The 23,540-nt window shown below is 37.0% G+C and overlaps 1 protein-coding gene across 1 annotated transcript in view; it reads right to left on the reverse strand.

Moving 5' to 3' along the window:
• The window catches only part of SNTB2 (syntrophin beta 2), an 86,033-nt gene that overhangs the window by 35,171 nt on the left and 27,322 nt on the right, over positions 1 to 23,540 (reverse strand). Inside the window, exons 2-3 of the mRNA XM_019756812.2 lie at positions 9,738 to 9,951; positions 1,435 to 1,645 (exon numbers count right to left, since the gene is read on the reverse strand). Of these exons, the coding sequence (XP_019612371.2) occupies positions 1,435 to 1,645; positions 9,738 to 9,951 (425 nt within the window). The remainder of the gene's footprint in view (positions 1 to 1,434; positions 1,646 to 9,737; positions 9,952 to 23,540) is intronic.

The following is a 23,540-nucleotide window of genomic DNA, read 5'->3' on the forward strand; positions in this document are numbered from 1 at the left end:
TTTTCACCTATTAACTTTTTATTCTGTCTTTTGAACCAGGTAAATGTATTACCTTTGCAAATGCACTGCCTTTTTAAAATCATGAAGATTGCTAAAAACACAGAACAATTACCATTCAATCAAGTTACTCAACCAGCGCATAAAAATATAAAAGCAATGATAAACAACTAAAATACTAAAACTTTCACAAGTCATAGTACTTATCCCATGATTTTCGTTAGTTTCTTCTCTGCTTAGTTATTCTAATTATACTTCCTAGAAATGATCACAGTACTAATTCTGTGTTCTAATTTATTGTAATTATTTGAAATATTCATAAAATTTCAGAACTGAAAAAAAAAATTGATTAGTGGCGTCCAAAACTGGTCCACAATACAAATCACCCAAAGCTACCAAATAAGATTACCAGGCCCAATGACAGATCTATCAAAGCAGAACTTTGCTGAGGTGGAAGATGGGGGGCCACATCTGAGAAACTCTCTAAAACACAACACAACACGACAAAAACAAGAGAGCAAAACCTCCCTGGGCTGACACTGATGCAATCCCTGCCCCGTTGCACACACATGAGGAAACCAGGATTCAAAGAAATGAAGGAATTTTTATAAAGATATAAAACCAGTGAAAAAGAAAACTAGCACTTGAACACTCTTCTCTGAACCCCAACTCTAGTCTTTTTCTAACTCTTTCTGGACCAGCTGACAATGAAGGACCACCCCAAAACACCTATATACCATAACGTGATGTAGAACTTTTAGTCTCCCTTTTGTCAAACTTGGCATCTAAACTAACTTGGATTAAGTTCTTCCTTTTCCTTGAGCCAATATCTACACTTAGGTTTCTTGTTTCTCTTCATTTATCAGTTGTGAAAGACATCTGTCTAATGGGTTATAAAGTATTGTGTATATTTTATACTTTTCCCAGAGCAGGGAAGTAAGCCTGCTGCCCCTGAAACTGCCCCTGTCAACAGACTAATACAGGGGCTGGAAAACTATGACTTGTGGGCCAAATGCAGCCCACTAACCGTTTCTGTAAATAACGTTTTATTGAAATACAACCACACATTTTCATATTGTCTATGACTATTTTCCTGCTACAGTGGCAGAGTCAGGTAGTTGTGACACTATCTGGCCCTTTGCAGAAACAGTTTGCTGATCCTCTTCTAAAATCGTGAAAACTATCCTCTGTCATTAAGAACAGAGACGGAAATAAGAACTTCTTTTTAGTTATGTTGTGTGATGATTATCATGACAGTCAATTTTTCTGATGGAGGTGATGATTAACGGTGAATAGCTAAACGGTAGGGAGGAGAAACAAAAGATCTTCAAGTCAGATATCCGGGACCTGACTGCATGATAAATATGAATTGTGGGAAGCATCCTGGCTCTGAATGGCGACCAGGTGAGCCCCTGCCCTGCCTGCCTCCCAGCCTACCTGTTCTGCCAGCCAGGCAATGTGCTTGACCTCCTTGCTGCCTCCTGCTGTACTAGTTGCACCAAGCATGGCATTGAGCTCAGCCAACACCTGTGGGAGGAGAGCCATTATGTTGGTGTGGATAGCTACGAACCAGGAGTGTGCTGTGGCTGTATCCTTGCAGCGTAGGATCAACGTGTTCCTGCTATCAGGAGAATGTAGCTCTATCAATCTGTGTAGAAAAAGAGAAAAAAAGTGAGCTAGGTCAGAAGTCATCAAACCTGCCAGGGTATAAAATACATTCCTGGAAATCTATTTTAATTTTACATTCCAGAATAGAGATACTTTCTCTTAATTCTTAAAGGTCTAATTCCAGAGAAAACCACATATGGAAAGATAATCATCGGAAAGACTAACTGCTGGGTCTCTTGTTTCAATGTGTTAATGTAATGACCTGATGAGGGGACCTGTTGTATAGTCTATAATAGAACACTTCACTTTGCCTTAATTTCCATGTCAAAAACATGGAAAGCATGCTTGCTGAATCTAATAGGCAGATTGTAAAGAAGGAATTGAGATTTTAAAAAAATATTTTGGAAATTCTGATATTAGGTACTGCTGCTAAGTAAAAACTACTGCCAAATAGTGAACTGAAATTTCCACTGTGTGAAATAAAGAGAAAATAGCTGAAGACTATGACTCTTTATGAAAATTTGGAACTGTTTTTTAGTGTCTGGGTAATATTATATGATTAAATCATCCACTGAGTCAGAGTGAAAAAATAGTTAAGAGATCTTCAACTCTATGACTATTATTTGTTAATGCTCAACTGAGAACAACCTATACTTCAAAAGTAACCTTTAGGAGTTAGCTAAAAATATGTTGAACAAATTCCTTATACAGCAATTTCTTGAGTACTGTTTTGTTTTGGCCAAAGTTTTTGTCAAGATGAGTTTAAAAAGTGAAATAAATAAATGACTAACATATATATCCTGCTGTGTTCTAACAGTGAACGTTAAGTATCATTCAAAATGGAAAAAGAAAAAGCTCTTAGGAATGTTTTTGACGGCAGGCTAGAAATTGACAAGTTGCCACTGACCAAGGAGAGGTATCTTTATTCTTTCATCTTTCTAAAGACAGTTGTGCTGTCTTGAAGCACTCTTATCAGATCCTGTACCACCTGTCAAAGATAAGCAGTTTACATGGACGCTAGCACTTCTGCCTTGAAGCTTATGCCCCTCTCTTCTGCCAAATATTTTAATTTGCCACATTTAATACGGCAAATATTCATTCTCTTCTGAACTCTGGTCAGTCTATCCTTAAACACACATTTATTGAGTACCAATTGTATACCAGATACTGTAGACACTGGTATTAGAGATACAGTGGTGAAAAAGATAGGTGGGTCTATAGTCTAATGGGGAAGGCAGAAAACGAACGAAGAACTGTGATGATTACTGTGAAGTTCTTCTCTAAAAAAAAAAGGCACTCGCAAGACGGTAGTGGCAAAGGACTGCAATGGAAGCTTCTAAACCTCTGGGGCACATTCCCTAAGCTGGTGTCATGCTTTGAGACAGTTTATAAACACATCTACCTCGTACCTATCTACTCACCCACTCACCTGTCCTTCCCCTGGAGGCCTAGCCACTAGTCTATTCATACACGCCTTCAAAGTTCTAGGGCAACAGACAAATGGGAGTATTGTTTATGATTCCACTTATATGAGGTATCTAGAGTGGTCAAACTCATAGAAACAAAAAGTAGAATGGTAGTTGCCAGGGGTTAGGAGGAAGATGGTGGGGGTGGGGGGAGGGAATGGGGAATTGTTGTTTAATGGGTACAGAGTTTTAGTTTTGCAAGATGAAAAAGTTCTGAAGATTGGGATTGCAATAATATGAATATACTTAATACTACTGAACTGCACATTTTAAAATGGTTAGATACTAAACTTTACGTTATGTGTATTATAGTACAATTAAAAATTTTAAAATAAGTGAATTAAAAAATAATCTTATGGTGTAATGTAAAATGGATTTTCAATAGAGAGAGAGAAATGGCCTGGGGAAATTTAATTGGACCCAAGGAGGATGAAACTACACAGAGCTCACCAGTAGGATATAGACTCCTACGTAGGAAGAATTCCTCATCTTAAAAGCCCAGCAAAAGTAGAAAGAGGAAGGTAAGAGATCTCTGACAAATAGCTTAATATTCATATTGACTTTTATTTAGTCCTCTGTGTTATTTTATAACATTTATTCTTTTTAATGTTACTTTTCACTATATCAATTGTTGCTGTCATGGTCCTTTAAATATTTGGTTAAAAAATTGATTATATTCTCTAAAAGAAAAGTAGCTATACATTTGTTACGGGAAGATTTAAAACAGTACACTACACGACGTAACAACAAAATGTTGCACTTAAAGGTAGAATCATCTCTGTTATAATCCTTTTGATGAGTTAACAATTGTATTATTCAGAGAAACTGCTCAAATAATCATTTAAGCAGCTAAACTTATTTTAGAATAAATTTACTTAATGACAAGTAGTTGTCTATAAACTGCAGTGCTAGATTGTTAGATAATGTATGAATACAAACCCAAAGCAAGTTATTCTATATTTTCTTTATTGCTTACATTTACTTATACTAATCTTAAAAAGAAAAGGTATTTCGGGGCGAGTGGATGGATCAGTTAGTTAGAGCGCAAGCTCTGAAAAACAGGGTTTCCGGTTCGATTCCCACATGGGCCAGTGAGGTGCGCCCTCCACAACTAGATTGCAGACAACGAGCTACTCAGGAAGGCCAGATGGCTCAGCTGGTTAGAGCGAGAGCTCTCAACAACAAGGTTGCCAGTTCAATTCCTGCATTGGATGGTGGGTTGTGCCCCTTGAAACTAAAGATGGAAAACAGCGACTGGACTTGGAGCTGAGCTGCGCCCTCCACAACTAGACTGAAGGACAATGACTTTGGAGCTGATGGGTCCTGGAGAAACACACTGCTCCCCAGTATTCCCCAACAAAAATTAAAAAAAGAAAAAGTATTTATAGAACTTCCTGTATAAGATGACAATTTAGCATTCATATCTATTCTACTCCTTACTAAAAGCAACAGTTGAAGGGGATTTTTTTAAAAAATCATAGGCTTTTTCTTTTGTCATTATTAGGTTTACAAAAAAAAAAAAAAACTGAGCAAAACTACAGAGTGCTTCTAAATACCCCTTCCCCTAACATCCACTATGATTATTATTAACATCTTGCATTAGTGTGGTATATATGCTACAAGTGATGAGTTAATATTGATACATTATAATTAGCTAAAGTCTCGGTTTACTCTACATAATGTATATTCTGAGTTTTGATAATGCATGATGACATATATCTACCATTACCATATCATACAGAATAACAGCTTCACTGCTCTAAAAATCCCATGTGCCATCCACTTATTCCCCCATTACTCATCCCCTGGCCCTGAACTTTTGTAAGCACTGATCTTTTTACTGTCTCCATGGAATTATGCAGCAATGTAGACTTTTCAGATTTTTTTTTTTTTTCACTTAACAATATGAATTTAAGGTTCCTCCATGTCTTTCCTAGCTTGAGAGCTCATTTTTTCCCTAATCACTGAAAAACATTCCATTGTCTGGATGCACCATGGTTTGTTTATCCATTCACCTATTAAAGAACTTCTTGATCGCTTTCAAATTTTTACAATTATGAATAAAGCTGCTATAAACATTTGTGTTCAGATTTTTGTGTGGACACAGGTTTTCAACTCCTTTTGGAAAATACCAAGGAGCATGACTGCTGGGTCATATGGTAAGACCATGTTTAGCTCTATAAGAACCTGACAAACTGTCTTCCAAAGCAGCTGTGCCATTTGGCATTCCCACCAGCAATGAATAGAGTTCCTGTTGCTCTACATCCTCGCCAGCATTTGGTGTTGTCAGTGTTTTGGATTTTGGCCATTTTAATAAATTTGTAGTGGTATCTCATTGTTTTAATTTGCAATTCTCTAATAAAATATGATGTTGAGTACCTTTCATATGTTTGTTTGCTACCTGTATTTCTCCTTTGGTGAGGTGTCTGTTCAGATGTTGCCCAATTTTTTAATTGGGTTGGTTTTTTTATTAAGTTTTAAGAATTCTTTATTTGAATATTTGAATACCAGTCCTATATCTGATACATATTTTAAAAGATTTTCTCCCAGTCTGTGGCTTGTCTTTTCGTTCTCTTAACAGTGTTTGATGGTTAATTTTACGTGCCAACTTGACTGAGCTAAGGGATGCCCAGATAACTGGTAAAACATTATTTCTGGATGTGTCTGTGAGGGTGTTTCCAGAAGAGATTAGCATTTGAACTAGTAGACTGAGTAGTGAAGATGGCCCTTACCAACTTTGGTGGGGACCATTCAATCCACTAAGGACTGGAATAGAACAAAAAGGTGGAGGAAGGGCAACTTTACCTCCTGCTTGACTTGGGACATCCATCTTCTCCTGTCTCTGCACACTGGCACTCCTGGTCCTTGCGCCTGGAGTTAATTATACCACTGGCTTTCCTAGTTCTTCAGCTTGCAGACAGCAGACCATGGGACTTCCCGGACTCCATAATTGCATGAGCCAATCCCCATAATTAATTAATAAATCTATCTATCTACATACCTACTTACCTATCCATCCATCCATGCAATTTTCCTATTGGTTCTGATTTCTCTAGAGAACCCTATTATCTTTTACAGAGCAGACGTTTTCAAGAAAGTTCAACTTATCAATTTTTTCTTTTATGTACTGTGATTTTGGTGTTGTATCTAAGAAATCACCGGCAAACTTTAAAGGGGATTTTTTTAAAAGCATATCCTAAACACTCAGGGAGAGTAGGAAAGGAACAACTACATCAAAATCTTGGAAACTAGCAAGCAGACGGAAGAGTTAAATGACTTATTAGATCTAAGAAAAGTGCGAAGAGTCAAAGCCCAGCCAATCCATATTGTGGAATCCTCAAGAAGCTAGGTAGAACTAAAGCCACTAGTTACCACTGGAAGAGGGAGTAAAGCTAAAATAAAGGGGCTGGCTGAAAGTGTTTCTGCATTCCCCACACCCAGAAGCCAGGGACTACCCTACCCTCAAACCAGCAAAAGACTCAAACCCACCCTCATCCCATGGAATTGGGTGGAGGAGCCAGGGAGGTCCTTCATTCAGACCTTGCTTGTATCAGGCTGTTTTCTCCAGGGGCTATTTATCTCCACCTGGTTGTTTTGGAGTTATTACCAGCTTAACATCCTTTAAACATATGCTAAAAGTTTAGTGGCAAAACCATGACAAGAAATTTCTTTCACCCCTCCTCCTGACCTACTTAGCAATAAAGATAGGAATCAGCTCATCCTTCTCTGGGCACAAAACGTCCATATTCTGAAAAGGCCTTTACTCCTCATACAGTTCGCGGGACAGTCTCTCAGACATATTTCCTTCAACACAATCTAAACTCTGAAAATCCTGATGTAAAAGATCCTAGTTGTTAATAACCGGAAGAATGGAAAATAAGCCTGTTGTAAAATAAACCTAAACATGTTTAAAAGAAGACATTGGGACCACTAGGCTGGAAAAAGATGGAAACAGGTTGTAAATTTGTTCCTAGGCCAGGATCATTAATTTTTCATGAAAAGAGAAATTTTGCAGTGATTCTTAAAAGGGGATTGTGAAATAGCAAATTAAATTAGAAGAAACAGAAAAGAAACTCCAAAATCCTGGTGATTCTAGGATCCAGAAGAATCTACCTTTGAAGAAACAGCCCAGCCCCTACAGCTGATAAAGGGGACAAAGTCTCCTAAAGCCCACTGCGGCTTTAAAAGAAAAATTCATATAAAAATTTTTCTCATAAAAATCTAGAGGCAGTCTGCCAGTAATTGTTTAGGTCCACAGGAGAGAGGAGGAAACAGCTACAGTGTGAAGAGTTCTGGCTTCTAGTCAAACCACTGATTTCCTGAGAGATGCAATTACATTTTGATCATATGAATCCAAAAAATGTTTAGGTACACAGAAGCACAGGATTCATATTTCCTCTGTTTAGTAAAGCCTTTGACATAACTTATGTGTTCAATTTAGTAATAATCATATTGTTTTATATGTCACAAAGCCAAAATTTACCTTTCACGTGGAAAATAGCCAACATGAAGATGACCAAGACATTGTGAACCAGCTCAAAGCAAACAGACTGACATTTCCGAGAAGCAGTGTGTGGGAACACCTCGACCGTGCTCAAGTCCACACTGCCCACAATGCTGTTTGCTAAGGAACGGGCTCATGTTCTCTCCCTGGACTTCACCACTATTTAGCTTTCACTTTCAAGAATGAACTGCTTGTACCTCCAGAAGCATCTAGTGAGGTCTCCAGGCGGTGAGAGAGAATACACTTCCTCTTCCTCCTTACTTATTCATTCTGATGGTCAGCGCTTTTGTTCAGCTCTAGATAGCGAAACTCAATCAAAGTAGTAAAACACAAGAGAAGGGTGTTGCCCTCTCATGTCAAATAAGTTTTTGGTTTAGAAGATGAAGGATGAATCACAAAGAGATTCCAAAAGGGCTCATCAGAATAGTTAATATAAAAAAACTGACGTCCTTAATGTTGGTGGGGATGTGGAGCCACGGAAACTCATCCATTGTTGGTGGGAATGTAACATGACACAACCACTTTGGGGAAAAGTCTGGCAGTTTTTTAAAAAACTAATCATGCACCTACCCTTGAACCCAGCAATTCCACTCCTAAGAATTTACCTGAGAGAAATGAAAATGGATGCTCACAAAAAGAGTCGTACAAAAGCATTCATAGTAACTGTATTAATATTAGCTCTAGACTGGAAATAGCTCAGGTGTCTATCAATAGGAAAATGGGTAAAGAAACTGTGATATAGTCATACAATACTACTCAGCAATAGAGAAAGAACTACTGATACATGCAACAAGACAGATGAATCTCAAAAACCTTATAAAGAATAAGAGGATTCTATCACAAAAGAATACATATGATATGATTACATTTATATGAAGTTTAGAAGAGTTAATGCTAATCTAATGGTAGAAAGTCAGAATAATAGCTGCTTTGGGAGGTAGGAAAGGGAATCAACTGAGAAGAGGCACAAGAAAACTATACAGGGTGGTGATAATGTTCTGTATCTTGACAGACTTGGGTAATTGTATGCATTTGTCAAAATTATGATTTGTGCATTTTACTGCATGCAAATATTACCTCAAAAGAAAAAAACTACAACGAAACAATGAACTCTAGTTATTTATATGAATGCTTAAGTATTTAAGGGGAAGTATATTAATGTCTACAATTCAGTTTGAAATGCATCCAAAAAAACTGATGGATTGATGGGAGGATGGGCCAATCTGTGATGGGTGGATGGGCAAGTCTAGTAAAATGTTTTTTGTGTGTGTTTTTTTAGTTAAAGTTTATTAGGGTGACAATTGTTAGTCAAGTTACATAGATTTCAGGTGTACAATTCTGTAATACATCATCTATAAATCCCATTGTGTGTTCATCACCCAGAGTCAGTTCTCCTTCCCTAGTAAAATGTTAATGGTAGAATCCAGGTGGTGGAAAAATGAGTGTTGACTACAAAATTCGTTAGACTTTGCTATGTTTGAAGATTTTCATAATAAAATGTTAGGAAAAAAATGAAAAATGATGAGAAACCACATGCCCACCTACAGTTTAAAAACAGATTCGCCAGTATTTCCCAGATTAGGGAACATCTACGCTTATTTCTTGCTCAGTTTTACAACAGACTATGTGGAAGCTTAAGATTTTCAAACAGAAACATGGTCAGTTACATAAAGCAGCAATTTGATAAGTGTCTTGGTGACAGATGTCCTGATGCAACTTATTTTTGCTGTTCCTAAATGAACTGCTTTTTTGTGTGGCTTTAAATGTTGCAGCTGTTCTGCTTGTCATGACACTTCCTTTCAGAGTGGAGATAAATTTAAGGATCAAAGAGCTCCAAGTGATATTATCTTATTTATCCTAAAGAATAAAGTTGAGCAGAAGTATTATGTCCATTTTACAGACAGAGAAAACAGGAAGACAGAGAAATTAAAGGACTTATTTAAGGTCACAAGGACACTAACAGCACCTATAATAATAAACTGAGAGCTTATTATACCAATTTTACAATCATTCTCTTATCTAATCCTCACATAACCTTTCATTTTATACAGGAGGAAATGCAAGTGAGAGCAATATAGGAATAACCTTGCATAAGTAATACTGCAACATGTCTTTAAGTTTGCAAAGCTGTTACGTGGAGGTTCTGCTTAGGTGCAGCTCACCTGTTCTCCAGATCCGGCATGCTTAGGTTTCTAGCAGCAAAGCACATTTTGAGAGGGATGACCTTCCTGTCCTTCGTGCTGTTTTGGTGTTTTGGAGAACCAGAGTCCTCACTGCCACTAAAGCTTGGTGACTGGGGAGCTGCACCTTCCCATGGCAGATCTGACACTAATGATGGCTTCTTGATATATGGTGTGACTTCTCGGATGAACTTGACTATGAACAAAAATCAAAGAAAGAGATTAGTATTTTTGCTTCCTACAAAAAATGACAACTGAAATACATATATACATGCAATATATGGCATGAAGTAAAAAATCCACTAAGTTAAAGCACACAGAATCTTAGGGGCAGAGTCCTTTAAGGGCATGCAATCCAAATGAAATACCATTACTCGATTCTAAAAACTTGAACTTCTGAGCCTTTGTATGTATTGTTCCTCCTGCTTAGGACTCCTGTCGTCCTTTGTCTGCATGGTCAACTCTACTCAAGAATCACCTCCGTGGAGGCTTTTCTGTCTACTCTCTCCAGGGTATTACCATTACACCTCCTTACCAATCTCTTAGCACCCTGGGTTGTAATCCTTTGCTAAAGCTTCTGTTCCCCTGCTAGCTGTTGGGCAACCCCAAGGGCAGGGATTATGATTTATGCAATCTTGATATCCAACATCTAGAACAGTGCCTATTTGGTAAATGTTTAAATAAATGAGTGAAGGAACAAATGAATACTTAAATGCTTGGTAGTTGACCAGCCATGAATGAATCTCCTGGTGATAGATTCAGTACCTCCTGAGACAGCGCCATCTAGCTTTAGATAACTCAATATTTAGAAACTTCTTGAAACTTCCACACATTGCTTTGCTGTTTGCTGAAGCCATACAGAATAAACTTAATCTCTTCCACATGAGAACACCTTCAAATATCTGAAGACTAAAATATTCTCTCTCTCCCCCACCCCTCGCACCCACGGACTAAGCTAAGTATTTCTAGTTCAATTCAACTCAATCTACATATTTAGCTACCTACCAAGTGTCAAGCATTAGGCTAGCTACTGTGAATACAAGAGCAAATGGAGCATGGACCCTGCCCTCAAGGAATGACCAGTCTAGTAAGGGATACAGCTATGTAAACAGATCATTACAGTTTTAAAAACAAGTACAAACAAGTACAAAAATAAAGTGTATTCAAGATAAGGTATTTCTATTAATGGTAGCCCCAATTAAAATATAGCTTATAGTAGATGGGAAACTTCATTCTTTTTAAGTTCAATTTTAGGACTCATATAAAATACTTCTTTCACCTCAGTCATGACTGGCAACTATTGTGATTTGAGGCATGGTGTTCTTGTTTCAAAAACTAGATAAAGCAAAGATTAAGATATTAAAATCTTAAAAAGCATTAAAATGTAAATAAGTAGTTGAATGTAGATGAATCAGTCACCATTACGTCTGCTAACATCAATGTATGTTATATCAGTATTCTATCTCCCTCTCAAATTCCAGCATGGTAGGTCATTAGAGTAGCATCATGGGAATTGAAAAACTAGAAAAATACGATCATTATCAATGCTGACCAGTATAATAGCTGGCATTAACATTTTATAGCATTAGAAGCTTTACAAGCCTATGAAACTTTACTAAAAAATAGATTACTAAATCTCAGAAGTAATCAGGTGTTTCTAAAAACATCGCTAACAACAGTCTTTAAAATAGTTTCTTTTTTGAGTAGGTAATATATACACATAAAACAAAATTCAAAAGGTATGCAAGATTTTATAAGAAAAACACTAGATGTCTAGCAGTCTAGTTGCCAGCCCTGAAGGCAACCACTATATGGTCTTTCAGAGACATACTAGATATGCTAAGCAGCTGTAAAACAGGCACACACACGTGAATATATGTAGCCACACATTTCACCCAGTGGCAGGACAGTACGCTTATGTTCCGCACCTCGTATTTTTTTTTACTTAATAATATTGATAATAATCTTTCATAAGCCTAGCATTCTCTAGCTCATTCTACAGCCTGTGGGAACAGAGAGGCCTTTGGAATCACACAGATCTGGTTCAAATACTACTAACTGTGTTCGCTACCACACAGCTATGTGACCTCACTCGCCTGGTCTGAGGTTCTTAGCTATAAAATGGGAGTTAACACTAAACAAGTAAAACTCCCAAGCACATACTGAACATTCAATAAATAGTAGGTGGCTTTCTTTTCCTTCCCTAAATTAAAAAGTTGGAGAAGTTAAAATTTTTAAACAGCAATCAATAGAAGAGGTGAAATTATTTTCTTATGTTACTAAACAAGATCTGCTGAAATTAAGCATAATTCTAGAAAATATAACAATGCTTATACCAGCATTTAGATATTGTTTGTGTGTGTTCTTTCTATGCATAGTTACAATACATGCATTTCTAGGTCGAGAGAGTTAAAGCCAGCTGCCTCAGGTCACCAAGGAGTTTTTTTCATCCTAGAAAAATGAGCAGGGTTGCAGTTGCAGCCAGTACATCCCTTGAGCGCTGACTCAGGCATTTCAATACATGCTTCGGCTTTGTACTTTCAAGAGAGGATTAGGTCACGAGAACTTTGGCAGAAATTCCTGTAGTTTCCAGTCACTGCCAATGGCAGAGACTTGCTTTCTGAACTATTTAAGGCAGAATACCAACTATTGGGCTACCAACTGGGGGAAATTAAAGACATTCTAAATGACTAATCTTGAATATTACAGTGGTTAGAAAAAGACCCTTCATGTTCTACTCAGAAGTTCACGCAATTACACAGTGGCATCGCTGAACTAATTACTTCACACAGATTTAAACAGACACACATACACAGCCTATCACGTGGCTTTATTAGAAGAGCTATGAGTTTCACTTGAGCTGACGATGATGCCCAAACCCCCATCTAACCAGCCATCTGTAACGGCTGAAGAACTGGGAATAGACGTCTATTTCTAATTTACCTGAGATTTGGGAAAGGTGACAAATTAACAGTGCTGTTTTAGTGCTATACTTAGACTTCCCCAGTTGCCACAGAGCTTTTACTTGGATACTTGGAGGGATAAGCAAAGCCTCTACACCCCCACATGGCACTCAGGTCAGCTCAGAACCCACAATATATTTCAGAATTTCATTTTTCCTGATAAAGAGCCTCAAAATGTTTAATTAAACACTGATGTTTGCAGGGTTTTAGGTGTTTAGGTGCTAAAGTTAATTTTCTTACTTCTATGCACTGATCACTCTTATTGAAAGTAACGGGAGCTCCCCCACCCTACAAACTTCACTACAGCCCCTTCTCTTGAAAGTGACAAAAACATATACATGTACTGTACCCCCCACCTGGAAAGACGTCTGGAAGGATTTTCATCAAAATATCAATAGTGCTTATATATAGGTATAGGATTGCCTTTTCTTCTTCAGATAGTTCTATACGTTTGAAATTTTTATGAGTCCATAACATTTATACCAACAGAAATTTATTTTTAAAATGAAGAATACTTATTCTGAAACTCTGCTCAAACTTTAAACATGGAACCACCTTAAAGTGAAATCTTGTCCAATCTTCAGAAACTATAATGCACTGGATGGGATCCAAGATCCAACTGATTCTTACTGAATTCCATATTCGAAAGAATAGGGTTACAGGAGGTACATGTATTTTAATGAGGTGCACTGCTATCCTAGTTTGGGGCATTGGGCAGCATCTGGTTTTAAATTGAATGTCACTTAAAAGCTTATCCAAAAGATACTTCATAGTGCAGACATTGCCTATGGCCGTTAACACATGTATTCCAGTACATCAATCACCTTCCCTTATAAACATCAACCTCTCCTATAATCATTATTTTCCTCTTTATCTCTAAAGTTTATCCTTTTCTTACCCCATCTGGTGACCTTTTATGAGTTTAGGTGAAACTGAATGAGTCAGACAATGTAGGGAGAATGGTGCCATTATTTCCCTGGCTTTTATCAGCAAGTTAGTTCTGGGCTATCCTTAGGGAAGAAGAGCTGGCTTTTCATTTTGCTCACAAATGAGTTATGTTGACATCACTGTTAAAGCATTCTCCCAAGAGGTTTCCCCTCAACCTCATCCCAAGCTCCTTCTCCAAATCTGATAGATGGCCACCAAAAACATTAGGGAGGAATTACTTTAAGCAAAAAGCCTTTTTACATTCTCAACCAGCAGGTGCCTTTCAACTCAATTCTCCTGTCACTTGGGGTTTGAGCAGACCCTGAATGTAAGTAGACCCAGAATAACTGGTTTCCATTTTAAAGTAACATTGCATACTCACTAATTTACTGAGCTCCTGGCATGTGCCAGGAACTGCTTTAGAAGCACGTAATAATACATCCGTGAACAAAACATGCAAAAAAAAGAGATGAATGTAATAATAAGTAAATTATATTCCAGAGAAACAAAAACACATAAAAGCCTGTACATTCACATAAAAGCCGGTACATGAATGTTTCAGCAGTTCTACTCATAAGTGCCAAACTGGAAACAACCCAAATTTCCTTCAATGAGTGAATGGATAAATTGCGGTATAGCCACAGAATACTACTCGGCAATAAAAAGGAATGAACTATTGATACACTCAGTAACTTGGATAAATCTCAAAGGCATTATGCTGAATAAAAGAAGCCAGTGTCAAAAGGTTACACACTGTATGATCCCATTATTGAAAAGACAAACTATATGATGAACAGATCAGTGGTTGCCAGGGTTTAGGGATGGGGAAGATGTGATTATTTTTTTGGAGCATGGAACTGTCCTGTATCCTCACTGTGGTGATGGGACACAAGAACTTATACATGTGTTACAATCCAGGACTGTATACCATAAGAAGGGGAGCCAATTTTACTGCAAAAGTTAAAAGTAAAAAAGTAAATTACATAGTGTGTTAGAAGATGTTAAGTGTTATGGAAAAGGAAAAACAGTAAGGGAAGATGATCAGGAGTGCTGCAAGGGGGCTCAATTTGCAATTCTAAATAAGGGGGTTAGGGTAAGCCTCCTTAAGAGGACATCTAAATAAGGACTTAAGGGAGGGGGGGATTTAGTCATGCAGATATCCGGGAGAAGCATTCCAGACAGAAAGAACAGTGTTAAAGCAGTAAGGAAAGCCAGTGTGACTAGCGCAAAGTAATCACGGGGATAAAAAGCAGAAAATGGGATCACAGAGGTATCCCCTTTGGCTTTTAGCCATTGGGAGGTTTTAAGCAGAAGAGTGACATGACCTAACTTGTATTTTAATAATTTTAATCATTCTCAATACTATGTTGAAAACAGAGTCAGAGAGGGTGAGGGCAGAAGCAGGAAGACCAACTGGGAGGGTATTGAGAGATTGTGGAGGTGGTGAGAAGTGGTCAGATTCTCTACTAAAGGACGACCTGCTCAGATATCCTGACAGACTGGATGAGAGGGGGTGAGAAAAAGAGACAAACTGAGGATGATTTTGAGATTTTTGTCCTAAACAATTTGAAGGACAGAGTTGCCATCAACAGTTTTAGGAGGAAAGATCAGTAAATTAAGACACATTAGATAATCAAATCTAGCAGCAGCCAGATATGAGTCTAGTTCAGGAGATGGGTCTGGAGCTATATATTTGTGAGTTATTGGCATGTGGTTAACATGTAAAGCCATTAGACTCAATAAGATCACTGTATCAGTCAGAGTCCCAGCAGGAACCGGATGGCACAGGGTTAGTAAAGGGAGAATTTATAAAAGGTGTGGGCAACAGTTCAGGGAAACCACAAGGGAAAATAGAGTGTGATACCCTGTTTCCACATGTCAGTCTGAAGGGACTAGGAGAGGAAGTGGTTACCAGACCCAGAAGGAGAGCCCTATAGAGGGCTGACCTGAGAGGAGCAGTTAATTCTGCCAGACTGACATGACCCTGCAGATAGGGAGCCAAGGGAATAAATGCTCCAACCTCACTTTCCTCTGGGTTGGGGGCTCCACATGGGTCAAACTCAGTAAAAGCCAAAGGGCGAGGAAGCTTGGTGATGTAGTCCATGCCCATCGGCCTCCTGGGACAGAAAGCAGGTAGAGAAGGAGGAGTGGACCTAGAGGGCCAAAGAAGACTTCCTGTGCCATCACCAAGGAAGTGAGTATAGATGAGGAAGAGGACATCACACCACTAACGGGCTGGGAGAAGAAAAGGAACAGCAAAAGAGACAGGAGACCTGCAAGAGACAAGTACTCCCTCCACAGAAACACTAGCCTAAAACAGTAACAAGATTATCCAAACTGAAAGGGCCTTGCCTTGATTTTACTACTCCTGACTTGGTTTCTTCCTCTCCTTACTAATCCTTGGGGAAAAAAAAAAAAAGTTATGCATGTTGTTGCTATTTCTGTTTTCTCCTGTTGCTCCTTAACTCTTCTGAATAAAACTGAATTCTAAAGAGCCACTAATGTCTTCTTACTCAATTCAAAGGCCCTTTCTCAATCCCTATTTTTGACCATTCCAACATCAAAGATGCACTCAACTGTTTTTGATCCCTCCTTTGTGGCCATTTGTTTTCTAATGCCTTGTTTCTCCTCCTGTTCCTACAATGTAGTTGTTCCCCAAGGCACTTTTTAGCACTTTCTTCTTGCTTTATCCTCCAGTCCCCAGCAACTTTCTTCAACCTTGCTGTTATCAGCACCGCGCTCTAACCAACTGAGCTAACCGCCACCCCCTAGCAACTTTCAAAGCTAGAGCTCCAGAACTAGTGTCTCTTGTTGGCCCTAATTCCTTCCAGCTGATTGCTGTCTATATACCCAAAAGCAAACTAATCTTCATTATCTTGAATATTCTCCTGCGTGCATTGTTTGAGCTATTAAGATTAGTATTAGCATTTTTCTAGCCACCCAGTCCAATAATCTGTATTTTATTAAAAGTTCCCCCAGGTGGTTGAGTGTCCTGTTCATTCAAGCTTTGGGAACCACTTGTCGAAACCTCTGCAGACTCCTCTCTTTCCCTGGCCCCCACATCTAGTCAAATGCCAAACCATCCCATGCCACCTCTGAATTTTTTCTCTAATCTACCTACTCCCCTCAATTCCCACTGCCAACAAGCTTCTGGATCATCCAAACCATTGTAATGGCCTTTTACTGTTGTTGTTGTTGTAATTGTGATAAAATATACATAAAATTTACCATTTTTTCCATGTACAGTTCAGTGGTATGAAGCATACTTAGTGTTGTACAACCATCACCACCATCCAGCTCTAGAACTTTTTCATCTTCCCAAACTGAAATTCTGTACCCATTAAACAATAATTTCCTATTCTCTTCTCCCCCAGCTCCTGGCAACCACCATTTTACCTCCTGTTGGTCTCATCCTCCCTTAGATAATTAAACTGGAAAATACTGAAAAGAAAACAAAGCTAAATATAAAAATTCCTTATTCCACCCCATTTCCTTCCAGAGCTTTTAGTCTTTTACTTAACACAGTAACATACATCTTCCCATGTTATACAAACTCTTCATCAGCATGATTTAAAAATTGCTAGAGAGCATTCCATTATGTTTACCATAATTTATTTAGGCATTCCCTAATTACTGGGCACTTACGTTAAATAAGACTATAATGAACATAATTTTCAGAAGAGAAATTACTGGGTCAAAAGAATGAATATTTAAGGTCCAGGATAAATATTGCAAACTGCTCCCCAAAAGGCTTGTGCCATGCTATGTCCCCACCAGCAGTGGAAGGTCTGTGTCAGCACACCTGCCAACATCAAGTCATCTTATTTAAAACAAGCTTCGCTGTTTTAATGGGTGAGAAATGGTATGTATATATGCCCAACCAGTCTTGATCTCCGCCTCAACAAATGCAGGATGTTATTATTTTCTCTTTTGTAAAAGCAGGAAATCCTTGTCTCTTTATACTTTATTTTTGTCTGAAGACATGGGAGGAGTTATTTGTGAGATTGTAACAGTAAGGCGTTGCAGGATAATCACCAGCACCTCAGATCTAACACAAATTTGAATTATAATTTTTTGGATTTGCTGTACCAGCATTTCCAAAGTTATACTTAATTTGCCATTATTGCCTTATCATTTAATTCTGTGAAGTTAGCTCCTTTCTTCTTGTTAGTCATTAAGAGGGGGGAAAAAATCCCCAGCAAGGAAACCAAGCATATCTTCAGAAGCAGGGCATGTGTTTATAAGATGTAATTTCAACCTTTTATGGTTTAAAAAAAACAGCTGTAGTTTACGTTGGTCCTGGGATTTTCACTTCATTTCATTACCCATCATTCTTTCTCCATTTCAATTCAAGGTCTGTTCAAGTCAATAAAATAGGAGCTATATCCTTTATGAAGATCTCAAATTATTACTGGGACGACAAGGAGAACTCGAGTTTCCTTCTAAACTTCTGAGCTATAGTGGGACAGGTCCAAATAAACCAGAGATTGGTAGCTCTGAAATTTGTCCCCAGCATTTAAAATTTTAGGATTTTTAAATTATGACTTTTTAAATAGATTTATGTAAACTGGCAAGAAAAAGATGTATTTTAGGCTTCAATCAAATTCTAACACAGATATCTATTACTTTTATACAAAAGTATTAGTTTTCATGCATATATATATATATATATATATATATATATATACACAAACAGAACAAGCTAGATTGAAATAATTTGGGTCTTGGGACTGTTTACTGTATAATTTCTCTTTGGTAGTCCTTTTTTTAAAAATGTATTTATTTACTTATTTTTGGTAGTCTTTAACTACTAATCTTATATGGTAAAACTAGTTGTGAGTCATTTATAAAGTAAATAATGTAAAAATGAATTTTAAAAGTGCTCTCTTTGGAATGTTTCCTCAATTGCAAAAGAATAAGCAAGATTTTCAACTTTCTATTAAAAAAGTTTTAAACATTTTAGGTTTGCATTTTTAAGTGTTTTTGTAAGGAAGACAGCTATCAGCAAATTTGCCAGTGGAAACTGCCATACATTAAGTATGTGTTTTTAAGTCTTTATATAACTAATCCCCAAACTGGGAAACAATATAACTGAAAATTACTTCAAATTACATATTTTTCTTTTCCTTTTGGTGTTGAGATTTATATTTATTTTCTATACCGTATCTATTTTTGTAAGTCAATTCCAATCTTAGTACTTCTCCCTCCTCTAAAAAGAAATATTGCTTTATGTGAAACAATGATCCTTTTGCTTATTTCAAAATATACAAAGCTGGTTGACAACAGTAGGAACATACATAGGATTAGAAAAAATAGAAAAGACTTTATTTAATTTAATTTTCACTAAAGCAGAGGCAATGAGAAAGACAATTTGCACAAGAAGAAACAGGCTGGTTAAGAACAACATATTGTTTCTTAGTCTCTGCTAAAATATAAAGTAGAAGCTAGTTTAAAAAAAAACACCTGAACCCTGCCAGATTTTTTTAAAGCATCATAAAATGACTCATACACGATAAAACTAAGGGTATCAGAGTTGCTAAGTTCTCAGTATTGCATTTTAAAGACTATATATAGATTAGTATGTTCATAAAGAGCTCAAGGAAATATGCCAATTGCTAATGGTTATATTTGCATTGTAATTACAGAGATTACTATTTTTGAAGTTAACTATTTCTATAATGTTTGAACTTTTTATAATAAGCTTGTGTTCTACAATAAGTAATATTAAAATGAACTTTTAAACACATGCCATCAAATAATAAAGAAAATGGATTAGAAAAGTAATTTAAAAAATAGATTCAATAACAGAAATAACAATGGAGGAAAGTCACTATTCAATAAATGCTGAAAGAACAATGGGGTATCAGTATGGAATTGTCTTAGATCTGTATCTCACACCCTACAACGCATTTGAATTAACCTATAGTTGACACCCTTTGGATAATTTTTGTAAAATCATTATAGTATAAATGCAGAGCAGCAAACTTTATGTTAAATGAATCTAGTTCAAGGCTTAATATTACCATTCACCTTGTGAGAGGTTTGAAGCACGTAATCTACCTCTCTGAGCCTCAGTCTCCTCATTTTTAAAACATAAAACACCACCCTCAAATGGCTGCTGTGAGGATTAAATGAGATGATGTACGAAAGGTGCCTAGACCTGCTTGAGTGTTGTAGGTACTGAAAGTGTGTGTGTGTGTGTGTGTGTACAATTAATACGATATACTTTGGAAGGAGTATAGTATAGCAGACAAGGTCCAAGATTTGAAATTGAACAGACCAGATTTGAATTTCAGTTCTGTCAATGATAAACTTTGTGATTTAGACAAATAATTTCACTTTTCAATCTCAATTTCTAATCCATAAAACTCTAATACTAACCCTAATACCAACTTACTGAGTAACTGAGAGGATTAAATAAGATTAACTGATAAAAACAAATTGTTTAAGAGAGCCTGGAAAATTGTAAACATTGAACATAAATGATCTACAGAAAGGGGTTATTATGTACCATTGAAGACTACCTGGAGATGGTAGTTACCTCCAGAAAGACAGCAAGCTAATTGTTCTTTATCTTCCCTTTCAGAAAAAGACCAATTCTGACAGCACATAGATTTCCTCATTTATATTCCTGTAACACCTCATATGTCACTATCATGGCACTTGTCATGTCACAGTTTCTGTTTTGCCCGTCTTTTCTACTTGATCAAGGTACATGGAAAGGATTAAAATTTAAGACACCATAAAAGTCAACGATAACTGCAACACCTAATTTCTGTAGTGTTTATCTATCTAAGGTTCTTCCACTTTTTTCTTGTAGTCACTCTTCAGAACTGTGTTGCAGTTTGTGCAGAGCCATTGAGGCTCTGAATACAATCTCTTGTACATGCATGAGGTAAAATTCATATATTTTTCAAGCACACACACAATCTTTCTGTGATTCTGGTTTGACATTATACTGCTTCATAATAATAATATGCACTCTCTGTTGTAGCACAAATGAATTACATACATTGGTCAAACTTGGGCAGTACATCGACAAAGTGTTCACAGCAGGGACCACTAACACACAGAAGATGCAATGCAAATATTGGTTAAATGAATTATGAGAAATTCTGTCACCAATACAGACATATTTTTACAGTCTTAATTTCCCTGTCCTGGCAAGATCGTGAGAAATATTTATGGCACAGGTAATAAAATCCAGTTTTAAAATGTTGCTAATAGCTCTCGATTAAGGATTTTTGCAAATATTTGGATAAAGGGTCCTTGTTCAACACTGTTATGTGCCTTTGGACTATGTGGGACACAGTCACTCTCTCCAGACTGAAGCTTATGAAATAAATTCTATATTGTGATCTTTGTTGAGGTTCTCTTCAGCTAAATTGGCTATCAGAACAAATCTGCTATTAGAACAAAATTCTCCTTTATCAACTATTATCAACTTAAACACACTGCTTAAGGATGAGCAGTTTGCTCGTGCAGTGACATAAACATTTAACCTTGTTGTGAGACGTCAATAATGGATCAGAACATTCTTCTATAAGCAAAAAAAATCCTTGCCTCACAAATTCAATGTATAGGTTTTTACCTATTCCTAATATAAATGATAGGAAACAATTTTTTCACTTTTAGAAACCATAATGTTTCTTCCTTTTCAACAACAAAGAACGCTCTCCTACGTGCCAAGCATGTGGGATATTTAAAATGTTTGATACACAGACTTTGTTCCCCATTTGTTTGCTTGAGAAGGAAAAGGAAGACATGCAATCCTCAAAAAAGACCATTCATAAAGTAGAAATTATAGAAGGTAACACATGATACGTGCTATAAGAGAAGTATAAATAAAATGTTACATATAATAGGACATGACAACAGCAAACAAATGAAATAACTAAAAATTACTTAAAATACTAAAAAGAAATGTTTTTCACTAGACAAAAAACAAAACAAAACACGCAAAACTCGAGCAGCATAAGCACAAGGATATCCTTAGCCGCATTTTTGCTGCTAAGTGGGTATGTCCTGGACTAGCTGGACACACCGGATGGTTTGTTTTGGATCAGCACCCCAAGTGACAAACTACAGACGGAAACATCATATTAACCAAGCACAATAGCTGTGTTCCAGGGGTCAGCAAGCACTCCATCCTGGACATGCTGGCCCAGTCACCACTGGGGAACGAGAATGCATCCAAGTTTCCATATCTTTAAACACGTTGTCATTTATTTTCTTTATTGTACAAAAGAACTGCCCTTAGTAACTGCCAGGCTTTTACTGTCATTAAGGATTTTCTGACCAAATTGGCAGAATTAACTGGGTTCAGGAAGAGGAGAAAAGACAAAGATGTATTCATGTTCTTTCCCGTCTCGTTTTTTTTATATAACACGTGACTAAGGAGGAGTTCAGTAAAATAGTAGACTGAGAATTGTCAGAGTTCGCAGAAGTCAACTGCTGAACGTTAAGCTGCCGTGCATTGCTCAGCCCACATCAAATAACTGTGTTTACTGATAAGTTGTCTAGTTTTTTTTAAATTAAAAGGTAATGAAAACAAAAGCTGGAACAATTTGAGCATCAAAATAATAACAGTGGTATGGGATTACAACATGTAAAAGAAAGTGAATAGCCATGAGTTCATACTGACATAAATAATTAAACAAATAAATGTGGGAGAAGGGGGAATCAAACAGAACAACTAAATGCAGGGCTCTCCTTCCCATTATCATCTTTTCCTGACTCCATCTTCAACTTTAAATTTGTTTTTTGTTTGTTAGATAGCATAAAATCATAAAACACTCAGCAGCCAGTACAAATGAGCATTTATAGAGTAATTTCAATTAATAAGTGTCAAAGGAATGCGACAAATAGAAAATAATCATTAAAACATTACCATAATAATTGTTGTAGCCAAGGCCCACTGATGAATGCTAAAATTAGTGAAAAGTTTAAAGAGTGACAGAATATTTTCAATCTGAACAAATCTCCCCCAAGATATTTATTAATTACAAAGGGAAAAACAGTAACTTTATGTAGTGGAATCTGACAGTAATCAAGGTTTACATCACTGTGTACATTGAGGATATATATCACTTGCTGTATTCTTGCTAAAAATACATAAGCTCAGTCTATTCATGATAAAACAAGAGACAAATCCAAATTGGTAGACATTCTACGAAATGATGCAAATGATTCAAAACTGATTACCACGATAAGGCTAGTTAACACCTCCATCACCTCACACAATCCTAATTTTTTTGTACGGTGAGAACATTTAAGATCTCCTCTCTTAGCAACTTCCAAGTATACCCTACAGTACTGCGAACCATCGTCACCATGCTGAATATCAGAGCCCCAGAACTTATTCATCTTATAACTGGAAGTTTGTACTCTTTGACCAGCATCTTTCCATTTCCTCCATCCACTTTTACTTCATTCTTAACGAGCCTGAGTGAATTTGAGGTGTTAGGATAACGACAAAACCAAAGTCATTCTAGACTTTTCCAATATTCCGCGACAAATATTTTTGTCAAATAATAGTAAGGTAATATTAGAGAGCAGCACTGGATATGTGAAAGTTTGCCCTTGAAACTGACAGCCACTTGTGTTACTATTAGCTTCCTATAATCACTAAGAGTGCTAATCTTGAGATTATATTTATCTTCATGCATGCTAAATCCTCCTCTCTCTCCTGGAGATTATTCTAGGAAAGGAGAAAGATCCACCAGTGTAGTAAGTACACATGAATTATAGAGCTACACTCAAGATAGCCTAAAGAAATAACAGCATTTAGAGAAGACTAATAAAATACCTATTAATTTCAAGGGAATTGTGCTCGGTCCCCTTATAGACACACACAACCAGAATGTTCTGAGTATAAATACTAATCTAAAAATAG

The sequence above is a fragment of the Rhinolophus sinicus genome, linkage group LG11, assembly GCF_036562045.2.
Source record: "Rhinolophus sinicus isolate RSC01 linkage group LG11, ASM3656204v1, whole genome shotgun sequence".
In the NCBI taxonomy this organism is placed as follows: Eukaryota; Metazoa; Chordata; class Mammalia; order Chiroptera; family Rhinolophidae; genus Rhinolophus; species Rhinolophus sinicus.